This window comes from Eucyclogobius newberryi, unplaced genomic scaffold (assembly GCF_026437365.1).
Source record: "Eucyclogobius newberryi isolate DKJ021-1_F unplaced genomic scaffold, fEucNew1.0.hap1 SCAF_1, whole genome shotgun sequence".
NCBI lineage: Eukaryota > Metazoa > Chordata > Actinopteri > Gobiiformes > Gobiidae > Eucyclogobius > Eucyclogobius newberryi.
The window spans coordinates 9905778-9932290 of record NW_027315723.1 but is presented as its reverse complement, the minus strand read 5'-3'; the positions used below and the strand labels follow the sequence as shown (position 1 = coordinate 9932290).

At 40.2% G+C, this 26513-nt stretch overlaps 5 protein-coding genes across 6 annotated transcripts; 2 read left to right on the top strand and 3 right to left on the bottom strand.

Moving 5' to 3' along the window:
* Positions 1-503: 503 nt before the first annotated feature.
* Positions 504-1925, bottom strand: sap18 (Sin3A-associated protein). Its single transcript, XM_072450910.1, has 4 exons — positions 1752-1925; positions 1058-1167; positions 844-966; positions 504-767 (listed from the first exon to the last, which is right to left on the bottom strand). The coding sequence occupies exons 1-4, from the start codon at positions 1821-1823 to the stop codon at positions 611-613; spliced, it is 462 nt and encodes a 153-aa protein (XP_072307011.1). The 5' UTR covers positions 1824-1925; the 3' UTR covers positions 504-610.
* Positions 1926-5536: 3611 nt separating this feature from the next.
* Positions 5537-7810, top strand: LOC140364641 (gap junction beta-2 protein-like). Its single transcript, XM_072450897.1, has 5 exons — positions 5537-5785; positions 6942-7094; positions 7154-7311; positions 7444-7650; positions 7723-7810. Exons 1-5 carry the CDS (start codon positions 5615-5617, stop codon positions 7784-7786), a joined length of 753 nt encoding a protein of 250 aa, XP_072306998.1. The 5' UTR covers positions 5537-5614; the 3' UTR covers positions 7787-7810.
* A 748-nt stretch (positions 7811-8558) lies between these two features.
* LOC140377094 (gap junction alpha-3 protein-like) lies at positions 8559-15138 on the top strand. Of its 2 annotated transcripts, none has more exons than XM_072462430.1 (5): positions 8559-8831; positions 10207-10268; positions 10484-10568; positions 10772-11322; positions 11532-15138. In XM_072462430.1, exons 3-5 carry the CDS (start codon positions 10500-10502, stop codon positions 12364-12366), a joined length of 1455 nt encoding a protein of 484 aa, XP_072318531.1. In that variant the 5' UTR covers positions 8559-8831; positions 10207-10268; positions 10484-10499; the 3' UTR covers positions 12367-15138. The 2 variants fall into 2 exon arrangements, with proteins under 2 accessions (XP_072318531.1, XP_072318609.1); XM_072462508.1 differs by having other exon boundaries at positions 8559-8838.
* A 960-nt stretch (positions 15139-16098) lies between these two features.
* hpxb (hemopexin b) lies at positions 16099-19346 on the bottom strand. Its single transcript, XM_072462613.1, has 8 exons — positions 19240-19346; positions 18996-19153; positions 18767-18920; positions 18242-18454; positions 18065-18157; positions 16700-16830; positions 16471-16618; positions 16099-16381 (listed from the first exon to the last, which is right to left on the bottom strand). Exons 2-8 carry the CDS (start codon positions 19044-19046, stop codon positions 16155-16157), a joined length of 1017 nt encoding a protein of 338 aa, XP_072318714.1. The 5' UTR covers positions 19047-19153; positions 19240-19346; the 3' UTR covers positions 16099-16154.
* Positions 19347-20723: 1377 nt separating this feature from the next.
* On the bottom strand, positions 20724-25585 carry LOC140377016 (uncharacterized). Its single transcript, XM_072462309.1, has 2 exons — positions 25492-25585; positions 20724-23434 (listed from the first exon to the last, which is right to left on the bottom strand). The coding sequence occupies exons 1-2, from the start codon at positions 25516-25518 to the stop codon at positions 20834-20836; spliced, it is 2628 nt and encodes an 875-aa protein (XP_072318410.1). The 5' UTR covers positions 25519-25585; the 3' UTR covers positions 20724-20833.
* Positions 25586-26513: the final 928 nt, after the last annotated feature.

Here is a 26513-nt window from a genome sequence, read left to right as displayed (position 1 = left end):
CTACCGGGAAATAAATGCAATGAATTAAGGACGCGAACAAGCTTTTTTCCTTCCTTTTGAGATATTTACATATAGATACATAAAATTTAAATTAGGCATCTGAGAGTTTATGTTGAATGAACTCAGGAAATTGGTGACTTTTAGTTTGTGTTTTTGAGTGTTTTAGTTTGAGATTTTCTGACACCAAAAGCCCTACTAACCATTGTCTCTAATAGGCAAGTTTACAACAAAGACCAATTCACATTCTGTTAAATTTGTGGCCATTTTTAGTAATAAAATAAATAATGCATTAAAGCAAGACTAATAATGTATGTCCATCCATCCATTTTCTACCGCTTGTTCCCTTTCGGTGTCACGGGTGACTGGAGCCTATCCCAGTGACTTCGGGCCTTGGGCGTTGTACATCCTGGACAGGGGCCAACTCGCCGCAGGGACCTAATAATGTATGTAGCAAATAAAAACAGCACCGCTTTTAGAAAGAGAGAAAAAACTTTTATTACGCGTCACGTTGTACAATATAAAATTAGGAGAATTTTTTTTTTTAAAAGTGAACAGAAATCTGGATGTCTTCCATAAATCTAGGCCTGTGATGAACATTTGAAACTTGTGTTTAGAAGGGTCTCATGCGTGGATTAAGCGGCGGGGCCCTGTTGGGAGGCGTGATTGCTATATCCAGATAGTCTCCAATCTGAAACCTCTGCGACTGCAATGTCATGGAATCATCTGCACCTTTTCTGCCAGAAATTGTGCTGCCTATGTCTTTTAACCTGTGAGGAGGAGAATAAGTTGTTAGATTTTTGAAGATCTGATTAAACAAAATGTTATAGCAAAGAAGCATTTTACCTGTATGCTTTGGTCCGAGGCTCAGGGTACACTATTGCAAAGCTGAAGTGTGTTCCCTTTTTCCTAGCTTCTGGATAAACTTCTTTCACCAGGCTGGTCAGTTCCTTCAAAGTAGCATCCATCCTGAAATGAAAAATACACAGCCAATAAATTAGGCTAGGGTTTGATGCAGACATTTAAATATCTTAGCATAATAATTCTATACACAGCTCACCATGTGTAGATCTGCAGTTCACTGGACGGCACATTTCCTCTAGCAAACTCGTCTGCTCTGTGGTGTCTGCCATTGTTGGTGGTAAATACTCGAAGTAGAAGAGGGCAAGTCTATGATCAAAATACAATGAATTAGTATCGACACTCAAGAATACAACCGGGTAAACAAAATTGCATACTTTCTACGAAATGTATTTTGTGTATTAAATAAATAAGTATATAATTTCGTGTATTATAGCAGCACTATGCGCAGCAGAAGTAAAATAATCGTGACAAGTAGACTATAAGAAATGATTATTTGATAACGTATGATCTGATTCTGATAATGTAATCTTTAACTTGACTAGACCCCAGGAAGAATAGTTACTTCTGTGGTAATAACTACTGGGAACGAAAAATAAAAAGAACCATGATGTACAGAGTCTAATCAAAGCCAAAATACCTTTTGTAATTTAAAGACGGGGGCATTAAAAAAAAAAGTATAATTTTTTATTTGTATACGCTTACATGTAATCGCTTGAACGAAGGTCGACTAATAAAAACCGCTGACTAGTAAACTCAGTAATCGCTATTTGCAGTCCAATTAAAGTAAGTAGTTAAATTATTCACCAATATATTGTGTTTTGTGCACGGCAGTTAGCTAGCATTAGCATTGTGCAAGCTGAGAACTAACACCCGTGACTACTATACGATACCTTCTCACGATCAATGGGTTTTTCCGGTTCCTTCTTGATTTCTTCCTGTGTGATACGCGATTCGAGAGCCATGCTTTTTGTTTGGAATAATAAAACCAACTTTTGTCCCGAAAATTGGTCGAGACGATTGAGAATGTCTAGCTGGAGCGTGCAGAAAACAAACCGGAAGTAGCACGAATCTTCTTCTTCTTCTTCTTCTTCTTGGGTTTTTCACGGCTGGCAACCAACGTTAGGTGCATTCCCGCCACCTACTGGGCTGGAGTGTGGGTCAGAGTATCTGCACTTATGTATCTACACCTCAAATTCTATTTATCAGCTTTGTTTCCCTTAAGAATTTTACTAAGTCATTGCATTCCGTGGTTTTAATTTTTTTTTCAAAACTAAACACTTCTTCTCTGTTCCTGATCAAATCCTGCTTAAAAACCTCCCTCTTTGCCTCAAACCTACTGCATCGTAATAGGACTTGCTCTACTGACTCAATTTCAACTCCACATTCACATAATCCTGAAGGGTGTTTCCCCAGTAACATTAACGTTTTATTTAACCCAGTGTGTCCCAATCTTAATCTTGTAATTGCCACCTGCTCTCTTCTGCTCAGCCCCAGAGTTTGTACCTTCCCTACCTTCTTTTGTACCTGACACATGTGCCTCCCCTTCTGCCCTTCATCCCAGCGCCGCTGCCACTCTGTTACAATTTGACTTATGATTAGAGATTTCACCTCTGTCTTACTAAGGGCTACTTCAAACATGATCTCCTCCTTTAGCACCTGCTTAGCAAGACAGTCAGCTATTTCGTTTCCCGGTATCTGCTTATGAGCTGGGATCCACATAAATTTGATCTGAATTTGGTGGCAATTAAGTCGAAACAAAAACTGATACATTTCAAAGAGTATCTGTGATGAGAAAGCGTGAATAGAAGTCAATGAGGCAAATGAATCGGAACATATAAGTGCCTCTTCAACTCTATTTTCTTCTACCCACTGTTACGCCTTCATAATTGCAATCATCTCAACTGTGTAAACAGCAAGGTAGTCGGATGTTCTCTGTTTTTTTTTAAATATTTAACTCCGGTATAACATATGCATAACCTGTTTTCCCTGATTCCGGTTCTTTGGACCCATCTGTATATATGATAATGCAACTTGAGTAGATATTATGAATTCTCTCATTCACAGCCTCCAAAATATTCCTCCCCCTTCTACCTTCCATCTCGTGAACATATAAATCAACTTCAACTGCAGGCAATAGCCAAAAAGGTGTGACTGGGCCGGACACGGCAGGACTGTAATTTCTCCCCTGGATTTCCATCTCAGTTGCAATTTTATTTGCTGTCCAAGCAAAGCAAGATGTTTTTGCCTTTCCGCTTTCCCAACATGGCAAGAGATTTTTGACGGCTGGATGTCGCTCCTCCCCATGTCCCTGTAAATTTGTCCAGTATTGCATTGTGATTTGTTTATGTCTCAGGTCTAAGGGCAACCCTCCCATCTCAACCTGAACTGCTGTAACAGGGGACGTTTTTAGAGCTCCACAGCATAATCTTAGGGCTTAATTTTGCAGAACTTCCAACCTCCTAATTAATGTTTTACTTGCTTCCCTATACATCAGGCACCCGTAGTCCATCACCGATCTCATCAATGCAATATATATGTTTTTAAGAGCAGCTAGCTCCGCCCCCCTGACAAACACCTCATTATATTGATCACTTTTTTGCATTTCTCTTCCACTTTCCTTATGTGCTCATTCCATAAAAGCTTTGAGTCGAAAACAAGTCCCAAAAATCTAAAACTACTTGCCCGCTCTATATTTTCCCCATACATTTTTAAATCAATCTCCTCCCTCTTTCTCCTACTAAAAAACACTGACTTTGTTTTCTCCACAGAGAACTTAAATCCCCAAGTGTACAACTAGTTCTCAACAGTTTTTATTGCCCTCTGGATTTTATTTTGCACAAGCCATAGGTTCTTTCCTCTTTTCCACAAGGCTCCATCATCAGCGAATAACGATTGCATAATATCTGGCACTAAAAACATAATTTACCATAATTAAAAACAGAAGTGGACTAATAACGCTGCCTTGTGTAGTATCATTCTCAACCTATATTTATCTGACAACGCAGTTCCCATCTGGACTTGGATAACTCTCTCAAATAAAAAATGTTTAATCCAGTTAAAAGCCCTACCTCTAACTCCCATCTTAAATAACTTAATCGAAAGACCTTCCTTCCAGACCATATCATACGCCTTCTCTATATTGAAGAAAACTGCCAGTACTACCTCCTTATTCGCCTGAGCTTTTCTAATTTCCGTCTCTAGACACACTGCTGGATCCATCGTTCCCCTGCCTTTCCTAAACCCACTCTGAAATGGTGAAAAAAGCCCCTCACACTCAATGTGGTATGTTATTCTGTCTGCTATCATCCTCTCCATGACCTTACCAACTATTGATGTAAGTGCAATAGGTCTGTAAAGTAGCACGAATCCAGTTCCGTATGAGTGTATAGTAATTTTAAAAAAGTTAATTATGATATTATTTATTTATTTATTTATTATCATATATAATTTTGTCTCTAATTATATAGTCTCATGTCACATTGAACAGAAATGGTGTAGGCCATGTGTTAATTAATGTAGTGTTTCCCCATTGGAGTCCCAGGGGACCCCTGAGGTACATTTGTCAGGTGGTTCTTGGAATTACGGTAATTCAGATTTGAAAAAAAGTGTTTAAATTAATTGAGTGACTTCATTATTGTTTTTTCTCAAGTAGGCACTTTAAGATTTGAATTCCCACCCACCTCTTGACTGGCTTATAGCAGAACAGAAGGCCTTTGACTAAGCCTTGACATTGATATCAATCATTGATTTGTATCAGGAAAAGGTTCCGCTGTGATTTTACAAATGACTGTGTCAGAATCACTCACACCTACGATTTACTACGGCTACTTAAAGACAATATTCATCTCGCCTTGGAATAGTTTATTCTGCTCCCACTCTTCCACATAAATGGTCCTTAGTAGAATAAAGAGCTCCACTGTCCTGCTGGCCACTCCTGCCAAGCCATTTGTGTCTGAAAAGTTCACCTGCAATGAGATAGAAAGAAATAAGACAACCCTTCACAGTAAGAGCAGTTAAAGAGGACAATCTATGTACAAATGTTAATTGCATTAGTATAATGTGATGTAAAGATACGGTAGTCAGTCTAACATCAGTCAGAAATCATCCTCAATCTAAAAACGTGAGCGATATGATCCTCTAACAAAGTATTTGCTATTGAAGGACACAGGAAGTCTCCAGGTACAGAAGCAATGTTTTGCTACACCTGAGCTATTATACTAGGGACACAGAGGGTGCTGTTGTAGTGAGGCATTTGCCATTTATTTTTGACAAACAGCAGTTTCATTCCCTGCAAAGAACCCAAAGGTAATCTTTGGTCAATATGTTACTTAAATGTATAATTTTGGGGGGATTATACTGACTATTTTATTTACATGCTACTATGTTATTACTTTGTTGGCAATGGTTTCCATACTCTAGTACATATTAAAATGAGATCTTTATTTTTGTATTTATATCTTTTGCACAAGATGTGCAGAGTATTGGAATACTGTGGTGTAATTTTAGTGGCGTGGCTTTGTCCAGAGCAGTCCTTGGTGGGCAGAAGGTTCACCAGTTCACATGAATGCCTTCTCTCCTCCTCCTCTTTCCATTCTTGTTCTTCCTTTTGCTGTTTTGCTTCATGCATTGTCTCCATCCATTTACATTGTACTGAATGAATGCAACCCAACAACATCGGAGCTATGTATCTGCACTTTTCTGCACTTTTCTCTTGTTATTTTGTGTGTGTTAACCTCTTGTTTGCACTTGTAGGATGTCCTGGCCTGCCCTGCATGTTCAATTAGTGGGAGCCAACCGCCACTCCACCAGCCTGGGTAAAATCTGGCTCTCGGTTCTCTTCATTTTTAGAGTTATGGTTCTTGTGGTAGCGGCCGAAAGTGTGTGGGGAGATGAGCAGACAGACTTCACCTGCAATACACTTCAGGTAAAGACATCAGACATATATTTACTGACTTTACTAGTAGTTATCAGCTAATAATACGCATCCGTCAATACCATGAAAACAGTCCAAAAACACTCTTGTGCATAATTTTATTGTAGATAAAAGCCTTATCTATTGTCAAAGGAGACATTTTGCATAGATTCACCCAAGTGAAACAACAATTCTTAATAAAACTTTGGCACATATGTCAACAGAAAATCACATCAACCTTTTAAGATATAAAAAGGAATTACTTTTCATTTTTATGTGTCATCCTAACAAATAGAGGGCTTGCATCCCCACAGACATGACTCTTGCTTGGCCTGGAGGAGGGTCTTCCTGCTTCTTTCCATGGACATTTTACTGATTTGGCTTTAATGTTCCACAGTATGGAATGAAACTTAGCTCTATGACAAATATTCAAGTATGATTTTAACTTTCTATTTCCATGGAAACATGCAGATGACCTGTCACCCCCTGAAAGAAATTTTAAACATTATGCTAAATCAAATATTACATCTGATGTATTAAAAACATGGGAGTGTCTGCAGTGCCGCGGCGCGCGGCCGAAAAAGCCATGTTATTTTTGTGCCGGCCGCGCGCCGCGGCTCCTGAAACTGCGCCGCTATTTGACCGCGGTTTAGCGCCGTTTTAGATCGCGCCGGGTTAAGGTTAGGGTTAAGGTTAAGGTTAAGGTTAGGGTTAAGGTTAAGGTTAGGGTTTGGGTTAGGGTTAAGGTTAGGGTTAGGGTTAGGGTTAAGGTTAGGGTTAGGGTTAGGGTTAAGGTTAAGGTTAAGGTTAAGGTTAGGGTTAAGGTTAAGGTTAAGGTTAAGGTTAAGGTTAAGGTTAAGGTTAGGGTTAGGGTTAGGGTTAGGGTTAGCCATGAGGCTATAACGGGCTATAAGGGAAATGCCGCGGTCCACGGCCTAAAAACATATCAGGAGTCATGCCTTGTTTTTCATCCATGTTTCACTAATAATGCAGCTGATTCTTTAACAAAGTGCAGTGTTTTTAAGACACTTTTCATCTTCACCTTATCAACCTTTTCATTTCAGTGGTGACGTTGCCTTCACTATAACACATGTCTTACTAATAGCAAGTAGCCTGTCTATTGTTTTTGGCCTTATTTGAATCTTTGGACCGTCTTTTTCCTTTCTAGCCTGGCTGTGAGAACGTCTGTTATGATCAGTTCTTTCCAGTTTCACACATCCGTCTGTGGTGCCTGCAGCTCCTGTTTGTATCCACTCCCACTCTTCTTATTGCAGCGCATGTGGCCTATAGGAACCGCACAGATAAGAGGAGGCTGTTACAGGTGAGCTTACAGTCATTCCCATTTACAAATATACATTTGACAGTCTCTTCATGTTTTAGGCTTCCAGAAGAGGTGGCTTTCTGTCCAGCAAAAATCAATTAAACCAAGAAGAAGAGATGGATAGCTTAAAAAAGAGAAAACGTCCAATTGTTGGCGCCCTTTGGTGGACGTATGCATTTAGTATTGTGTGCAGACTGCTGTTTGAAGGAGGCTTTATGTGAGTTTTTCCACTCTATTCTGTAATAGGCCTAATATGATTAATACATCATAAATTCCACCACATATGACAGACCACATGGTGTTAGACTCTCCTGTCACACTTTTCAGTCTTACACTCTCCTCTATGCAGGTATGCTCTCTATGTGTTGTATGACGGATTTCGGATGCCCCGCTTGGTTCGCTGTGACCAATGGCCCTGTCCCAACTTGGTGGACTGCTTTGTCTCTCGTCCCACGGAAAAGACCATCTTCACCCTCTTCATGGCCACGGCATCTTCTGTATGTATGGTTCTCAACATGGCCGAACTGACCTATTTGATTGCCAAGGCCATCACAAGGTAGAAGTAGAAATAAGTTTCATTCCTAAGATACGGATCATGTCAATGTATATATTTTTTTTATATTTCTAGGGGGATTCTGCAGAGATCCAGCAATGAGAATACACAGAATAAAGCAAGCCATTTTTCAAATTAACATGAAGAACACTTAGAAAAGTCTAATGAAATGGCACCATTTTAGATTACATGTTCCATATTGATGTGAATGTTGATTTTAAGTAAATAATATAGCCTTCTTTAAAGTTTCTGTGATTTATTCTCACATTGGTGCGTATTTGTCGCCCTCTCCTGGTGGATACATGAGGTTCATAAGGTTACTACTTTAAAAATGTTACTTGGTGAAATCTATAACGTGTTCGGATAAGTTATGACATCTTATTTTGTTTAGTCTAACCGTCCATCTCAACCCAAGAACAAAGTTTGTTATCTTTTTTTTCATAAACCTTTTCACTATTGATCTCATAGGCCTATCACTTTCAGTTGCAGTTTGTGGGTGCACAACAGTTGCATCACATAGCAAAGCCCTCATTTACCCTGATGCAATATTACATGCATTAATGCAGCCATACACTTGTAGATTACAGGTCTGCTCAGGGTCATTTTGAGTATGTTTATTGTATGTTTGTTATTTATTGTCAAAAACTAAGATACCGCATTTGAATCTAGTCCCATCAACTATGTCAAGTGAATCCAAATCCGTTTATTAAAGAACGAAGTCTTCTAGACTTACTGGCTGGCCCTGAAAACGCTACCTAGGCCTTTTTATGTGCGTTTTCTTATTGGACTGATCTCATTCCAACTTGTCAAAGTATTCTTTTATGATCCACACAGTCTGGTCCGTCTCGTGCCCCTACTCATGAACGCCCTCTTGCGCCCCCTCCCCCCGGGCACCCCTCGCGCGCCCCACGCACGGGACTAGTGTGTGACAGTGGCGGTTGGCCTTGGCCACGGGGGACGCAGCCGCTGCGCTTCGCCTTCGCGGGACGGAATCCACTCGCACCCCTTTAGCAGGACAGAGCAGGCTTGGTCTGTTCCTCTATCTCTGTGTGACTACTTTCTCAGTCTCTCTCCCGCCCGCCTCCATCCAAACGCACCTGTTGCTGGCCGGCCATCCCGGAGGCCACGAGGTTTGGAGGAGAGCAGAAGACGCTGCGGGGAGGGAGACGTGTTCAGAGGAGAGGGTAAGAGGTGATGCTGACTGATGTTGTGGGTTCAAGTGGGAGGGATGAGGAGGGATTATCATCTTCCACCTGTGGGATTAGAAGCTCTTCGCGCATTTCATTCTACTCTTTTACGCGCACACGCTCAGAATGACACAAACTTTACAATTCCCACAACTGGAGCACTTAAAGATTAAAACCAGTGATTTGCTCATTTTACCATTAGTTACATTGTGTTTATACGGGTTAAATTATTTAGCAGGGGATAGTTTGCTATGAAATCCAGGTTTTCTTTTTTTTTTTTTTCCCCTCCATATTAAAAACTTGAAACAGTTTCACTGCATTTAAGCCGAATGCATTAATTAATGTGCTGCATGTGAAGATCATTTTTATGTAGACTCTAACTACTTTCACATTACATGTGATCTCCACCTGTATATATTTGTTCCAGGAGATTCACACCTGTTGCTCTTGTTATGGTACAACATTTCTCTTTTTTATTGGGATTATTGTGTTTGTTTATCCATTATGTTAGTTTTAATTAGCATATGTTGTTATATATAGCATGCTTATATGGTAGGCCTAAATGTTTTTGGGAGTAAGTGGCGGGCCAAGAGTTAACTGTTGTGGCTGTTTTAGCACAATGACCTGTGATCCATCAAAAGCGCACGGCAGCCTGAACAATGTCCATCTAGCAGCTTCTGTATTGTCTGTGTTTGACAGATGGTATTTCATCACGTCAACACATCATGTACATGTACACATAACTCAAGTAGAAAAGGCCTCTACTTTGGGGACTGTTGGGATGACTTTTGCTCACAGATGTTCCTTTTTGTACATCTCACACGCAATAGGCTATTTTTCATTTAACTACTTGACTTTTAAATCTATAGATACAAACGTGTTGAATAAATAATTGTTTAATTATGATATCCCAGGGTCATAGTTGTGCTTCATATATTGTTTTCTTTATGACTTTTAGGTACTCTCTAACAACAAGCAGCCTTTTTATGGCCTGGTCTGGTCTGTTTAATGGAATATTGTAGTGTAGCTTTGGGCGAGAGTATGTGTGGATGTATCAGTCAATCCCGGGCAAACATTTGCCCTCCTCAGCATTCCGGGGATGTGATGAGTGCAGCATTCAACAGGGACAACCTGTTATCCACTCTTTCACTTCCCACAGATGGTCGCCTTTGTCTCAGTGTCCAGCCAGGCCTGCCGCAGCCACACAAATGCCACTACACACAACTGCATGTATGTCTGGAAGCAAATGTGTACAGTGATCATTTGTGTGGCTGAAATCATTTATGTCAAATATTATGGTGTGGAATAACCTGCAAATCTGAAACTGGCCTTATCATGTAAACTTACAGGAGCATCTTTTGTCTCGTTACAGGTACAGTTCTGTTCCTGATTTATGGTCGATGGATTTATCACTGACAAAACAACATATATTTAGTAAGTTTGCATAGATTTGCAAAGGACAATAAACGTGTACATGTTTTGTTTAATCGTGTATGTCTTTTTAATATTGTGTTATCAGGGTGCTCTTATAAATGAGAGCTTGCGCCTAAATAAAGGTTAATGATAATACTTCAACACAAAAAACATAGTCCCTCTACATATCACTTTATTGCTTCTCCTTGAAAATCACAGGTTGGCTGTCTGTGCAGGTTAGAAAAGTAAAGCATGGGTGACTGGAGCTTTCTGGGGCGGCTGCTGGAGAATGCTCAAGAACACTCCACTGTAATTGGAAAGGTGAGTCTGACACAAATGTGAAATACAATGGAATAATAAAATAGAAGACAAGTAAAACAGATTCTATGTCAGTGCAGTAAAATCTTCAAGACATCAAACATAGTACAATCACGTAACATCACAGTTCAAAACGTATCCCACTTCAGTGGGATAATTGTGCATATTTTATATAGATGATAATAGTTCCTTTGCTCTCTGTCCAGGTTTGGTTGACGGTCCTCTTCATCTTCCGCATCCTGGTGCTGGGGGCAGCAGCGGAGGAGGTGTGGGGGGATGAGCAGTCGGACTTTACCTGTAACACGCAGCAGCCTGGCTGTGAGAACGTCTGTTATGACGAGGCCTTCCCCATCTCCCACATCCGCTTCTGGGTGCTGCAGATCATCTTTGTGTCCACGCCCACACTCATTTACCTGGGCCATGTGCTGCACATTGTGCGTATGGAGGAGAAAAGGAGAGAGAGGGAGGAGGAGCTCAGAAAGTCAGGCCGACACTTGGAGGATCAGGACCCCCTTTATCACAATGGCGTGGGAGATGGAGGGGGCAAAAAAGAAAAGCCTCCGATCAGAGATGAGCATGGAAAGATTCGCATCCGAGGAGCCCTCCTCAGGACCTACATCTTCAACATCATCTTCAAGACTCTGTTTGAGGTGGGCTTCATTCTGGGACAGTACTTCCTCTATGGCTTCCACCTAAAACCACTGTACAAGTGCCGTCGTTGGCCTTGTCCCAACACGGTGGACTGCTTCATCTCCAGGTCAGAATGCATTTTTTTTCATTTATATGTTTAGTTATTTGATAGGGATGGAACAAAATATATTGTTGCTGTTTAACTGATGCATTATTTCCGTTCTGCAATGACATGTTATGTCACATTTATATTTGGTTCTACAAAAAGTGAAGTTATATAATCTCTTTTAATGCTATTCGATCCCCGATCATAATTCTGTTGTCTTTCTCTCTCAGGCCAACAGAAAAGACAATATTCATTATCTTCATGTTAGTGGTCGCCTGTGTATCCCTGGTCCTCAACCTGCTGGAGATCTACCATCTGGGATGGAAGAAGGTCAAACAGGGGGTCAGCAATGACTTCTCACCCAACTCTGAGTCACTGTTTCTGGGTTCAGACGGCCGTAGAGATGCAGTCACCATGGCAGAGCAGAGTTCTCCTCCTATGCTGGACTGTTTGCCAACATACACCAGTTTGAGTGAGGTGAATGGAGCCCCGGCTGAGGGAGGCACATACAGTCCCTGTGAAGTGCCTACAGTGATCCCCTTGAACCCGAATACAACAGTGGCTCCTGTCCCGCTGAAGGCAGAAGGGGACGACATGATGCTAGAAGCCATGTCCAGTCCCCTTTATGAGAAAGTCAGCATCAGGAGCCACAGTCAGATAGCTGCAATGGAGCAGAACTGGAGCAACATGGCACTGGAGCTCCAGTCTTCAGATGGTAAAAACTCCCCCAGCTCTGACCGCCCTCCTGCCCCATCTCCTCCCAGCTCAGCCTCCTCTTCCCTTCAGCAGGAGATGACACCTCCACACCCAGACGAAGAGCTGCTGTCCTCTTTCCCCACACTGCCCCGTGACACGCCCCTCAACCTCATCGCACCCAAAGAGGAAGCAGAGAGTGAGGAGAGCCCAGGGGCCTCAGCGCCGAGCAGCCCCCCACACGACGACTTCACCATAGTCACCAGAGCAGAGATGCATCCGCCTCCGGCTGCCCTCCTGACAGACATCCAGAAGTCCAATCGAGCCAGCAAGCCCAGTATCCGTGCTCGCCCAGATGACCTGGCAGTGTAGCTAACCACACACACAATACATCACACCATTCTAGTTTTACAGGCCACAGATTCAGCTATTTCACTTAAAGGTGCAGTGTGTCAGATTTTAAGAAGCTTGATGAGCTAAACTGAATGTATTATTTTTTTCTATGGCACATAATCTTACCAAGCTACACCATGACTGCTGGTAAGACACAGCATATTGGTCACTGCGAAAACAATGGACTCTTATTCAAAAAAAAAAAACACTTGATACGGTGCCTATTCGTTTTAGTCTTGGCTCATAATTATTAATAAATGTCATTGAGTCTGGCCATGTTTAAGTTACTCCAGCTGATTGACAGTTGGTTTACTGCATAGTTTAGCTACATTAGCTATTGTAAGGTGGCCACACTTGAATGTAAAGTCCGCTTCCTGGGGCGAATGAAAGTGATCAAACACATTGTTTGCCGTTCATCTGGTGATGGCTTCCCATGGCACAACTCACAGTTGAAATAATAATCAGACAGAAGCATGTAAGTTTACTGTAATGCACAAGTGGCCAGCCTAAACTTAATGTGGGAAATGCATAGATCTTACACAGTGCACCTTTAACAATTTTACATTTCAAATGCAACACCATTAATATTCTCATTGGCTTTCTGTTTGTACAAACTAAATTTCCAACAGCTTCTACTAGTATGACTGTCTTCTAAAACACTCTTACCCACACAATAGGGATATGAGTAAGGAAACTGTAGCAGTTTTGATGGTGGTGGTGGTGGTGGTGGTGGTGGTGATGGCTGGACTAAGTAATGTGTGCAGGAGCTTAAAACAGAGAAAATATATTACTTAATTTTGCCTTGTTTGTTTTTTGTTTTGTTTTTTGCTGGAGGACAGTCGGTGATAGGCTTGCACTTTTTTCTTTTTCTTTTTCTGTGAGGTGTGTCTCCGTATGTGTCTCTATGTCTTTATTTCAGCCTGTAGTTTCAATGACGAGGGGGATGCAGCAGTAGTTCACTTGTAAAAGTAGATAGGAGGGTAGTCTGAAGCAGTCCCACCCTGAGGCCTGGTCTACAGGCTCCACAGGCTGTGTGCACATGGACTGTTTTTAGTGTTTTTTAGAAAATACTCTTTAGTTCATCAGGGGCAACTATATAAAGTCTATAAATATGTAAATAAAGTAGCAGTTATAGGCTACAGAGGATGTGTACATGGCACCTTCTGTTTTGAAAGTTGTTTTTGATCCACTTGCAAAGATTTGGAGCTTATTCTGACAAAGGCACCACACGTCACTTTATTTAAATTAAAGACAATTACATTGCAGCTTGGACAGAGCATTATATCAGATCTCTTCTGGAGCTTGTGTTTGCAGTGTGTTACTGGACTGTCAAGTTAACCCTCGCTGTTCTGTGCATTACCAAGTTATTTTTAGACTAGCTGTAGATTTTAGATTTCATTTGGGAATACCACAGCACAGCATAATGTGAATAAGTATTTTAGGTCTTACGCAGTATTGTTTTATTTCCCCTTTTATTCCTGCCAAAGGTTTAGGAAAAGGCTTTTGAGGCTTTGCCTCACCACAAATTCCCTGTAGCTCTTATTTAAAATGGCCAAGTGTTGAACAGGAACAGAGATAACAAGGGCGAGTGCTTTGGGGTGAAATTAGTTTTGTACATCTTTATGTTTTTTGCTAGGCTTAAATTAGTTTTTTAATGCTACTTGAAATAAATAGTATTCAATCTTTTGATATTGGTTGAAGATTACTTAAAAAGTTTTACATTTCAGAAGACAATATTTTTTTAAATTGAATAAATACTTTTTACACAAGATCTAGTTAGTTGCTTTTATCGGCTTGATAAGAGCACAACATATCACATCAGCTTGTATGTAGTATTTAAATGTTAAGTAGCCTATGTAAATTACTCAGTAACTGTACATGGGACTGGGATGGTACCTAGTACCAAATTTCTACCAAAGATCTTACATTGATCATTTGCTGTGCTAACCAGTTAACCATTCATCATGATTTTTAAACCTAAAAAAACATATTTCCTTTTGGGTTAACCATACTACAGATGTTTACAGACTGAAAGATGTCATTGATTCAACCAAAGATACTTTGCAAACAAATGCCAATGAGATTGAAGAAACAAAGAGCACTTTCTGAGGTACACACTATAGCACTCATTTTGATACCAACAACTATGCAAACAGCCTGTCAATACTTTCAGAGGGCGCACAAAGATTTATACCTAGGAGACACTGTTGACTTTTGTCACTGATTGTAAAATGAGGCATATTCATTCATATTGCGGAAATGTTTTTCATAACCTTTGTTGTTATGCTCTGTTCATAGTACATTTGATATGTAGATTAAGATTTGCACAGGTAGATATTTAGACCCCTTAAATTATGCTATCAATAGAAGAGAAAATAACAAAGGGTGTCCTGGGAGGATGCATATTAACATATGTGTTTATTTATGGGAGAAGTGCTACCAATACTGGACTTGAACTGGATATTGACTCTAAAAGTGACTGTTTTTTCTGTCCTTAATATGGATTTTTAGATTTTTGGGCCCGACTTTTTCACCATGGATGTGGAAGTTTCATGGTTCTCCCAACAACAGCTGAGACATACCCCAATGTGTTCACAAGAAGAATGCTTTGACTCCCATTGTACAATGTCTCTGAACAGAAGTGCCTTGTGTCTGTGGAAGAACATGTTGATGTAAAGGTCAATTTACCTCAGATGTTTACAGAACTGTTACTGAATAAAACATTTTGTACCAACCCCACTAATGATTACACTTTTGGTCATTTTATATTATTATTTAAAAAAATAGAGCACTTTGGTCCAATTATAATGTTTGTTTATTTTAGTGCTTTTTAATTTCATACAGTTGGTTGGTTTTCAATACATTTGTTAAAAATCCAAAGGTCAATGTCATGTTCATGTTTTGCTACTATACTTCAATCAGCTTGCATGCAGTTCTGTGAAAGAAGCAGTGTAGATTGTGTAGTCACAGGTTCTGCTGGTGTTTCTGTAGCCTGTGTGTGTGTGTGTGTGTGTGTGTGTGTGTGTGTGTGTGTGTGTCTGTCTGTCTGTCTGTCTGTGTGTGTGTGTGTGTGTGTGTGTCTGTCTGTCTGTCTGTGTGTGTGTGTGTGTGTGTGTGTGTGTGTCCTCGCAGCCTCGCACATGAAGTTGTGCTGAGGCAGGCACTTCCATTATTCTCACTGAAAGTCCTGGGGATTTTGTCAGAACAAAAAACTCTTCAGGATCTGAAAAGGCCTTGAATTTCAGTTAATGCCATCACTGGACAGCAGACTACAGTGTGCACGTATCCCTGCTCCAAAAAGGGAGTGTCTGGTACTGTACTGTTGAGTAAGGATTCAAACCAAATTCACAGGAATGTTGGTTTGTACATTAAAACTAAATCAACCACAAGTTGTAAAATTTCAGAATATTTGAAAAGTTGTATCATTTGTGAATATTTGGACATAAGATAAAGCCTGCATAACAATGCCAGCTTTATAGCAACTATTTACTACATCCTATTCTATGTTTACAGATGTACTTCTTAAAATACGTGAGCTTTGATGTGTTTTATTTAGAAATTCATGCTTACAACTATTTAAATAAAAGGCAACCAGCCCCATGTATGACTGTGTTTGACTCTCTAGTGGCCAAAATCAACTCTCAAATGCGTGACTTTCAGTGTCATTATACTGTATTCATGAAAATAAATGAATTCAAACATTGGAATGTACAATAATAAAAAACAAAACAAATTATTGTTAATTCATATTTAGAACCATTTCATTCCTAAGGCTCACACTTGAACAGTTGGGCAGGTATTTTTTGAGGCCTTGGGGCGATTCTGCTTGCAGCCAGTATCATGGGACTTTCATATTCATAATACACTGCACCTTGGTATAGTCTGATTCCATCTGAACTGCAGTGGGCAGCATCAATGTTTGACAAGGGGAGGGGCAGGTCTCGCAGTACAACCCTAGGAGTGGCACTCAGGTCAATGGCCCGTATGCTGCGACCTGTAGAAATGTTCAAACATGCAAACATTTTAAAAGTTTTATTGATGTTTAGCATTTAAAAAAAAAAAAAAATAGAATTGCCTACTAACCTTGAATTATATACACTGTATCCTCAGAGGGACACACAAACGCAGCGTCTACATTTCCTTCAATGTTCAACTCTTCTTTGAGGGTTTTAGGATATCCTTCAATCAGAGTGTAATGGGCATCTCCTTTGTAGATGTACACCTGGTTATCCTGCACAGGCATTTAGTACACAAATGACAACATATAGTTTATTATTGCATAAAAACTGTGCTCAAGCAGAAACAGTCTTACCTTAATTATGTACATTTTGTCAGAGTAAGAGAAGACTGCATCCACTCCATTGACCACCTCCCTCCAAGACCTTATGATGGGGAAGGCATGAAGACCATCCCGAGCATTGTCCAAGCGCATGTAGACGCGACCTGCAGACACAAGGATGTTATATATACTTCAGACAGTGGACAGGTCAAAGGGCAGCTCTTTCTTTTCGTTGTCAGTGAATTAAAAACTACAGCAAAAAAGCCTCCTATATGCAGCTGCCATTAGAAAAGCCTAATCAAAATATGCAAAAACGTCCGATCAAACGGACTATCTGGAAAAAACTGAATATAATGACAGACAACAACAAAAACCTGCTCTATCGTTGATACTGACAAATCCTCCCAGACAAACTAGACAACTTTCATAGGATGTGCGAGCAGCTGCCCACTCCCACTATGTCCCTCCATTCCCCCTTCCAACACCACCATTTTACATTCAGGAGGAAGTGAGCGCCTCTTTTAACAAACAAAAAAACCTGATGGTGTCAGTCCAATGCTTCTGAAACACTGTGCATCCCAGTTAGCTTCAAAATTTACTATTATTGTCAACCCTTCCCTTTCTCTGTGTATTGTACCCAAATGCTCATCCCAGCCCCGAAAATGAATAAAGTAACTTCAAGGGCGTCCCCTCACACTTATGCCCATGTATGACTTTAGCTCTGCTTTCAATACTATTGATCCAGTCAAGCTTTTAGACAAATTTATGGACACGGACATTCCCGCTACTCTTTGCCACTGGTATAGGAGCTTCCTGTTGGGGAGAGAACACAGGGGTCAAGATCAGTGGCCTCTCATCCCTGCCTCTGACCCTGAACACTAGTCTCCCTCAGGGGTGTGTCCTCTCTTCCTGACTGTTCTCACTCTACATTAACACCCTGAAATCACAATTCTGAATCCATCTTCAAATATGCAGAAGACACAACAGCAGTCTGACTTATTTCCGACACCAATGAACATTATTATTGTGAGCAGGTCTCCTACGGTATGTCCAACTCAACGACTTGCAGCTCAATGCAGCAAAAACAAAGGTAGTTACAATAGACTATTACTGTCATCCTCACTTAAATCTCCTTTGGTAATGAAGATATAACCATTGCAGATTCTTTAAAATTTTTCGGCACCCACATTAATACAGTTTGATAACAAAATGCAAAGACCATGGAATTGCACATTTGGTAAATGTGTGTTATTTATGTTCATTTCTGGAATTTTGTTAGAGATTGGAAGTATTCTTTTGATTATCATTGACTACTATCACACTAAATAAATTAAATATTTGTTTTTATGTGATTTTATGTCAATTGTATGGCCTCCCTGTGTATTTTTGGGCATTTACCTGTAAATAAATAAGTCTTGCCAGTATCATCAGTGGTGATGGCATCCAACTTGATTTCACTGCACTTGGGAACCTTATAACCCTGCCCATGACCTAAAAGACATGCAACACAGTTAATTTAGTATGACAAATGTTATAAAGTCACTAATTTGCATTGTGTTTTGCTTCTAGTCTCACCAAAGTTGTCACATTTCATGAAGAAGTTGCGGGCATCCTTGGGGTAGTTCCCAGTGACCTCTCCTGTCACTGGTTGGAACCTGGTGAAGTTGTGTCCATGGAAACAGTAGTAATGTTCCTGCCAGCGCAGGGCGGAGGTGCAGTTTGGCAGGTGGGACCATGACTTCGTCTTCACTGTTTTTGTCGGGATGTCATACACATGTACATTTTGTCCTACAAAGAGGTGAGTGGTAAACAGTTACATTTACTTCAATCACTTTTTGAAGAACTTAAACTTTATTAAGTCGTTTTCAGACTCCATGCTTTTACTTCTACTTCTAACAAAAATTTTTTTTAATGCTTTTAGGCAGAAAATACTACAATTATTATGTAAATAACAGTTATATGTGGAATGTTTCAGATACATTTTTTACAACGTTGAAGCAGAAAGTGCAAAATTAACAACATGACCCCTTGAAAATAACAAAAAACTGTATCAATAATATGATATTCACATAAAATGTGATTGTCTATAAGTTTACATACCCTTAAAGAACAGCACAGAGTCCATTTGGCATTCGGTTTTAGGGCACTCCACCGCAGCATCCAGGTGAGAGGGCACGCCTGGGAAGTCCTCTTGGATTGTTTTAGGATATCCTTCCTCTAGACTTTCATTATAGTAGCTGAACACTTTATCGTCCTTTTGAAGAAAACATTGCCATTTGTTGTGTGTTGTAAGAGATATTACATTATTTGGTTGTGAAATGAAACTTACCATGAAAAAATAGATGTGGTCGTGGTCATTGGAATTTTGTGGGTTGTGCATACGGAAAGCAGCGTCGACATGACCGATGCCATGAATATCGTCTAGCTCTTTGAAGGCGTTTGTAGATAGCAGAGCATCACCATGATAACCCTTCCATAAGTGGCCACCTAAGGAAAAAAATGTGGTTGGTTTTGTACATTTAGGGACATTGCTCTATGAGAATTGTAGTTATAATTTGGACAAGCGGACTAACCTTTGAAGAAAATAGTTGTTCCTTTCTCATCTGGGACAATTGCATCAAACTCAATGCCTAAACAGCGATCTGGAAGTGCAGCTTGTGTACTTTCTGAATTTGGTGGCAAAAAATATGTTATTATTTATTTGAATTTCTTTTTGAATTTGAATAGTAAAATAAGATATACCAGGTTCTGTGACATCTTGCCTGTAAAATATGTAGTATTTAGGAGAAAAATACATTGTATCACATAATGAAAAGTTCATTGAGCAGTGACAATGTCAGTTATTTATTGACAGACAGAGTAAACACAACTTTGGACAGCATTTCTTTAGTATTATGAAATGAACTAGGCAGCAGGCAGATTCTAATAGCTGTTGTTGTTTTTTCACTTAAAAACATTTTTTCCACTGCCACTGTGATCACTTGTAATCAACTCTGAAGACAAAGAGCTTTGTGTTTTTACCACTAACTCACTTACTGATCCCTTAATGATCTGATCAAATTTAGCTTGTGAGTAATTTGAAGGTGCAGTGTGTAACTATGATGGTGGAGGATCGCCTGCTTATGTCAAATGAGCAGCTTTTCCTAGAATGTCCAGCAGTATTATATTTTTAGCTACAAAAACTCCTGTGATGAAATAAATGCTATATATAGAGCTATATAGAACGTTTCATTAACTATTTGTTGTTTATAAAAATGATTTGCTTCCACCCTACTGCCTAACCTCCGACCCTGACATGCAAGCTAAAGTATAATGAGGAGATAATCTGTTCTTCTTATTCCCACCCCTGACTTATCTCCTACTTACTTGTAAATAACTGAAGACAAAAGTAAACTATTAAACAAATGTTATTGCTTTTTCAAAAACTTGTACATTTAAAAAGCAAATCATACTCACGCTGGGGCCCCAGAGGTATGACCAAGCAGCAGACCCAAAAAGAGGAAGCTTGTCAGTAGCTTCATATTGGTGAAGCGAAGAGGCTCTCTGTGTGTGAAAGCAGCTGAACTTATATCGGCTTGTGGGTGCGTAGGTGTGTTAGGTAACTGTGTTTTGTAAGTCTTTTAAATGTCCTTTTGGAAAGTTTCGCTGTTGCTCAATCGGGTTTTGGCTGGTGACTGGTGAAGTTAAAGTGCAGTATTTATTTGCTTTATTTTCTCTGGAGTAAATGTTTTGGAGTTATGTTGAAATTACCGGTAATCATTGCATTAAGTCTTGTTCTTGTAAAAGTTACTCAAGAGTAAAAACAAACAACAAATAATGATAAATGATATTTTATTTTAATATTTGATGTAGACAGAAACATTTTATATCCCCAGGGGAAAATTTTACGCTAACATTATTTATTCATTTCAGACATTGAAAATCATTAGGGTTACAGGCTGTCCTTATTTTAAACTAAAACACTAGATTGATTGAAGAGTGATTACAAGTTCCCCAATAAAATTAGTTCCATAAGAATATTGTCAGTGATTTTGAACAGAGGCATTACAAATATTCTGGTCTCTTTCCCACTCTATAGTTTACAAAGCACATGCAAAGCCTAGATAGAGGTATAAACTGTATAAAGTTGCCCCTTGGTACTAACCCCGTACTACATATTTACATGCATTATTCCTCCTGATTGGACTTGTAGCGGTAGATCTTGACACAGTGGTTCATGCTGTCAGACAGAGCCATGTGTCCATCAGGTAACAGGGCCAGGCCTCTGGGGCTGCTCAGGTTGTCGTTTACCAGGGGCCAGCCCACGCCCTTGGATGGATAGATGAGCACACGGTGATACTGCTTGCCCCAGTCTGCCACAAGGACATCCCCATCACTGTCAATGCACAGACCCCAGGGACTACTCAGGACGGGCCCCAGCCCCGAGCATACTCCCAGGATTCTGATGGTGGTCCATCCAGGCTCCAGGACTCGGATACAAGGCACCCGTCCCGTCTCATTGCCTCTCTCTGAAACTGCCATCAGCCCTGTACTGAGACAAGCAGCCACTAGATAAGGCCTGTGGTACCCCATCACGACTGTGCGCTCCAGTCTCACTCCTGTTTTGGGGTCTAGCTTTAATGCAGTGAGGCTGCCTCGTTTGATATCAGCCACCAAAAATTCGTCATGACGTGTTACAGTAACCCCTCTGGGAGCATCCAGCTCTTCATTAGAAGAGCCAATCATTGTCCCTCCAAATGTTTGCAGAAGGCGGCCATGTCGGCTGAAAACCAGCACAGCTCGCTCTGCTGCACAAGTGAGTGCGATGAGGCCACAGGAGTTCACAGCCACGTCGAAGAAGTTACTGATGCGAGAGGACCTCTCTGATCCTGTAGGAGACACTTGTTGAACAAGATTCTTCTGGATGTCTGTAACCTGAACCCGAGCATTTCCACAGTCTGCTATGTACAATTGTCCATTAACAGTGGCATGGACTCCGCTTGGTAAGTTAAAGTCATTCCGACCTGATCCCTGTTTTCCAATCTGTTTGATTAAAACAGCAGCATCAAGAGCAATAGAAACAATCTCCTCTTCTAATTCCTTCAAAGGTGGCTTCTCTGTGTTCTTTTTAGTCTCTTTCTGTTCTTTGTCTCCATCTATAGCGGACATAGACAGTGACCTGCTGACACGGTTTAAGCCTGAGCCTCTGGTGAAACAAGACTTAGATCTTGACTGTCTTTCTGTGGTCACACTGGCATTTTCTGAGTAAGTGTTGCTTTGACTTGTATTATCGGAGGCGAGCTGCATTCTGTTGACCTTTCTGATTCTGCCACTATCTCTCTTATCGCTGGTAACCAGAGGATGCAGCCTGCTTGAGAGGTCAGCTGTTGACATCGCGCGATGATGCTCCTGTTTTAGTGATCCATTCACTGGAGTATTTACATTGTAAGTGTAACAGCAATCTTCACTTTCAGTTGGAGATGGAGGACTCCCACTGTCCATTGATTGAGTTGAAGTCTTTTTTCTGAGTAGTGCTTGCTGGGGCAGTGAACCACGTCTCGTTAGATCCACCAAGCTGTGTCTCATCAATGAACTTTTACGTTTGATCTTTGGAGAAACTGGCCCAGCAAAGCTCTTGTGAGTTTCTTCAGGAGGACATGAGGGTTCCTCACAGGACACCAGGACCAGAGCCTTTTGTTTTCTTTTGTTTTTCATCATGGGTCTCTTCTTACTGTTTTGTTTCCCATCATATTCCTCTCCCTCAGACTCTCCCTGACTGAACACTGGAGGAATAGCCAAGAACAGGTCCTGCCCCTGTGTCTCCGAACATACAGACTCCAGCTCCTCATCCTGGGAGGACTCTGAAGCTCCTCTGCGCCTTGGCACTGGAGACATTGGTGACCTAAGATCATCTTCATTCTCTGTAGAGCTTGACAAGCGAAGTTTCCGGACCACGCGCATTTTGCCATTGTTTGATTTTTTACTTTCACCTGATTTGTTAGACTGTGGGTCTTTCCGGATCTCCAGTGGAGCGATATTGGTGAATGCTTCTTCCCCTGAATGTAAAGCACACTTCTGTCCCTGGACACCGCAAACACCAATGGGGTAGGTCATACCTTGTTCTTGAACCTCAACATCCCCCAGATTCAGCGTCTTAGACCAGCCAGTTGATACAAAATGTACACGTTTTAGAGTGAGTGAGATCTCCCATGGCTGAGTGGCTTCTGAGACCCCTCTCTGGAGCTGGTTCTTATTGGCACCTCCAGCAGTACTGCCCCATCTTTGGATCTGCTCTTTCAACTGAACAATTTTTCTAATTTGTTGGTCAACCATTGACTGTACAACACGCACAGCTGCAGCATTCTCTCTTTTCACTTGGTCGAGTCGCTTCTGTGCATCTCTGTGGTCTTGTTCTATTTTCTCCAGCAGACGTCGTTCTTCTCGTTGGGCTTCAATCACAGCATTGTCTAACTGACGGTTCACCTCATCCACTTCGTTCTGCTGTCTTTCCCTGAGGGTCAGCAGTTCATGTTCCCCTTTTTCGAGGTTGGCAAGAGCCTGAGACACCCATGGAGGCGGGGAGGACAAAGATGTTGGTGTGAAGATGGACTCCCGGGGGGTGAGGGTGGGGGATTCTACGGAGGTCTTTTCGTCATCCTGTTTGGAAGTGCTGTATGATAGGAGAGCTGAGAATCCAGGAAGGGGTCTTCGTTCCGAATGGGACCTTAGCAACATTATAGAAAGTGGCTTGGAACGATCTTCTTTAGTTACTGTATTATTATTTTTTGTCTGTGAGAAGAAAGAAAAAAACAGGGACAGGTTAGTTAAATATTTTTACATTAAGTCCTGTTGGATCATTTTAGTGACATCATTTTTATTAATAAATCATACGTATCATTCTATTATTAAAGATTTCCATAGATGTAAAATAATTCTTTAATCCCTTGGGAAATGCCTTTATGTATCCTGTTGATTCAAGGATATCATATGTGTATATTTGTCTTGTATTTATAAAACTAGGGCACCGGCCTTTTTCTTGCAACTTTATCTGTCTGACACAATATTCCGTTTCTCACAGACTCAAAAGTGGTCTCGTATAACCACTGTCCTGCTTTTGCCTGCGGTTTGAGTCAAGCGTCACAAGTGAAGCCAACACAGCCGATCATTACTACTACAACCATAATACCTTGCCAAGACTCGTAATTATTTAGATCATTTTATGTTAAGATGTTATATTTTCTCATTTATAGTACATTGTAAAATATGATAAAATTACCATCAAAACATATTACAAGCATCATGATGAAAATGCTTTTATAATGCAAATATGGCACAACAGAAACTGCCCAGTTGTGTGGCTTATAATATATCTACTATCCCTCTATAACATAAAAAAATGTTGTATTTCAGACAGAAATTGTCCCACTCATGTTGTGGCCAAAATATACCAAAGTACCAATAGTACATGTGTCATAAAGTAATTTTATCTTTATACAAAAAGAGAGAGGTACACTAATATGTTGTTAATATGTAACTTTCCATTTGCACAGATGGTGTTTTTACATGTTACAAATTAAAAGCCTCTCATTCCTCGTAAAAGTAGTCTTTAATCTTCACCTATTTCACTCAGTCCGTCCTATCACTTGTCATTGAATCTCAACAGTCTCTTGGTTACTTCCGTGTGCAGCACAGACCCCTATTGTCGGAAATGGCATTACTTATCAGCCCAAGGCACTGAAACTGAGCCCCGTCTTTCATCATACATATTAGGTATGTGACACGCTGCCAGATCAGGAGGCTACTTGACTTTTTCACGGTGACCATATAGTTTGGATTGGATTGTAATTCTGAGGGGCAATTGTGGGTGCGCTTGTTCATAGAGTAGATCTAGTCTGAGCCAGTTACCCTCTGAGCAAAACAACAAGGCTTTTGCATGGATGAAAGGATTGGTGTCGGTTTACAGCTGCAAGTTCACAATACAGTCCCCCTGGAAACATATGACCTCAGATCATCAGCGGATAAAATCTATTCCCATGTTTTTTAAATGATGTCAAAGATCTGGGATTCATACTGGTTTTAAACATGGGTCTCCTGGGATTTGGTGGAAAGTTGGAAAAATGACTGAAAGGAGTTGGGAAATGGATAGTGCAAAGTTTGAATTGTTTGCAGAAAACGTTGATTGACAAGTTTACATAAAGCAAATGAAGTGTTTGCTTATAAGGATTACATTGTAGACAGTGTCAGTAACAAATCCCTGTTACTCCCCTGGACTGTGGACGCTGTAGCCTCTCAAATTTCCCCACTTTAATGTTGAATGAGTAGCACTAGTTGCTAAGTTACCAGACTAAGCTCCCGGTCGCTCAAGAGCAGAGACTATGGAATAAATAATACCATTCATAATTGAAAAGAGTGTGCAGAAGGTCCACATGCTTTCTGACACATTGAATCCAACGTATGCTATTAAAATCCATTTTAGCATTTTCAATTATAAAACAACAACAAATGAAAAATCTAAAATGAATAAAAGTTAAAAACAATATAATTTGAACATTACCATTATACAACAATATCAAAACACTTTTACTGTGGAGTTTTTGTTAGTCTTAGATGCATCTATAAACCAAATTAGATTAGTTCAACTCTTTAGTTTTTTTTAAACCAAATACGTTTTTATTAATTAATTAAACTTTTTGATTGACATTTCTTAATTTTTCCATTTTGCAGCAAAATATAATTATTATATAAATACTTTTAATGATCTACTTATCTACATCATCTACTTTTCTTATCTACTCTATCTGTTTTTAAAGTATCTTTTAGTGGCCTTCGAAGTATTGAGGTCATACCTGAACAGAAGATGCGTGCGTCTTCATGTGTCGCCGGGGCCGCTCTGTCCTCTAGCCCTCAGTCCTACATCTCCCACTTGTGTCTGTCACACCCCCCTCTCTCACCTACTCCCCTCCTCGCTCCCTTTTCACTGCATTCCTCACAGGTGGTTGGCGGTAGTGTCATTTGACTCAGTGGGTTATTGTTGTTTAGTGGCGAAATTAAAAGATTTGGATTCTTGGACTAAATATGTCATGCTTAAGTCCTTTGTAAATGTACATACTTTGAACAGGGGACCTGTTCTACCAACAATCAAACGACAGAATATGTTGGCCTACACAATAATTGAACTGTGTCACAATAGATCCATGGTCACAAGCCAAAAAAGTAGTGCCATTCATTTTTATTTGAATTATGCGGCTGTAAATTTGTGCTTGTATATTTTTCTATTAGTCTTTGCTTCATTGATGGTAGTGAATAATTGATCCACCTGTTGTTCCTATGTCCAATGTTGCAATCTACAAAAAAACCACTAGATGTCAGCAAATAGAAAGCATTGGGCTGAAGATATTTGGAGGCCATTCAAAAATATCTGGAAGGTCTAATAGACAAAAGTAGCAGCAGTTTGTAAAGGTTTGTTTTCATGCTGTTTTCTCCTATATTTCATTTTGGACTTTTTACACCTAGAATGTGACATTCTGTTTAATTTAGTTAGTATTTCTGTTTGTTACTTTGTTCATTCTCAAACAGGTGCGCCATGAAGGTGTGCTTGCCTATTTCTTACTAGGTATTACTATATACTATATACTGTTGGATTTTCTGGCACAAGTTACAGCTGTCTTTTTCTATTATGTTCTTCTTTCAAAACAACTCTAGTCATCTTTCAGATGCAACTAATTAATATATACCAACCTTCTGTGTTAAGGTTGGTATCTGACAATACTTATTTATTTTCCCTTTTTTATCAACTTTTTTTAATTTTCTTTTTCCACAATATTAAACATGGCTTAAAGATACACTTCTCTGATGTGGGGCCCACCAT

What these genes read in the sequence shown, in the direction of transcription:
- sap18 (XM_072450910.1), bottom strand. Translation starts at nt 1,823, where the DNA reads ATGGCTCTCGAATCGCGTATCACACAGGAAGAAATCAAGAAGGAACCG. An exon ending in AACCCATTGATCGTGAGAAG is followed by an intron (nt 1,168 to 1,751) that starts GTATCGTATAGT and finishes TTTTGATCATAG; the next exon opens with ACTTGCCCTCTTCTACTTCG. An exon ending in CCTCGGACCAAAGCATACAG is followed by an intron (nt 768 to 843) that starts GTAAAATGCTTC and finishes TCCTCCTCACAG; the next exon opens with GTTAAAAGACATAGGCAGCA.
- LOC140364641 (XM_072450897.1), top strand. Translation starts at nt 5,615, where the DNA reads ATGTCCTGGCCTGCCCTGCATGTTCAATTAGTGGGAGCCAACCGCCAC. An exon ending in TCACCTGCAATACACTTCAG is followed by an intron (nt 5,786 to 6,941) that starts GTAAAGACATCA and finishes TTTCCTTTCTAG; the next exon opens with CCTGGCTGTGAGAACGTCTG. An exon ending in ATAAGAGGAGGCTGTTACAG is followed by an intron (nt 7,095 to 7,153) that starts GTGAGCTTACAG and finishes TTCATGTTTTAG; the next exon opens with GCTTCCAGAAGAGGTGGCTT.
- LOC140377094 (XM_072462430.1), top strand. Translation starts at nt 10,500, where the DNA reads ATGGGTGACTGGAGCTTTCTGGGGCGGCTGCTGGAGAATGCTCAAGAA. An exon ending in ACTCCACTGTAATTGGAAAG is followed by an intron (nt 10,569 to 10,771) that starts GTGAGTCTGACA and finishes CTCTCTGTCCAG; the next exon opens with GTTTGGTTGACGGTCCTCTT. An exon ending in GTGGACTGCTTCATCTCCAG is followed by an intron (nt 11,323 to 11,531) that starts GTCAGAATGCAT and finishes TTTCTCTCTCAG; the next exon opens with GCCAACAGAAAAGACAATAT.
- hpxb (XM_072462613.1), bottom strand. Translation starts at nt 19,046, where the DNA reads ATGCACAACCCACAAAATTCCAATGACCACGACCACATCTATTTTTTC. An exon ending in CTCTGTGCTGTTCTTTAAGG is followed by an intron (nt 18,455 to 18,766) that starts GTATGTAAACTT and finishes ACCTCTTTGTAG; the next exon opens with GACAAAATGTACATGTGTAT. An exon ending in CATGAAATGTGACAACTTTG is followed by an intron (nt 18,158 to 18,241) that starts GTGAGACTAGAA and finishes CATGTCTTTTAG; the next exon opens with GTCATGGGCAGGGTTATAAG.
- LOC140377016 (XM_072462309.1), bottom strand. Translation starts at nt 25,518, where the DNA reads ATGAAGACGCACGCATCTTCTGTTCAG. An exon ending in CGCACGCATCTTCTGTTCAG is followed by an intron (nt 23,435 to 25,491) that starts GTATGACCTCAA and finishes TTCTTCTCACAG; the next exon opens with ACAAAAAATAATAATACAGT.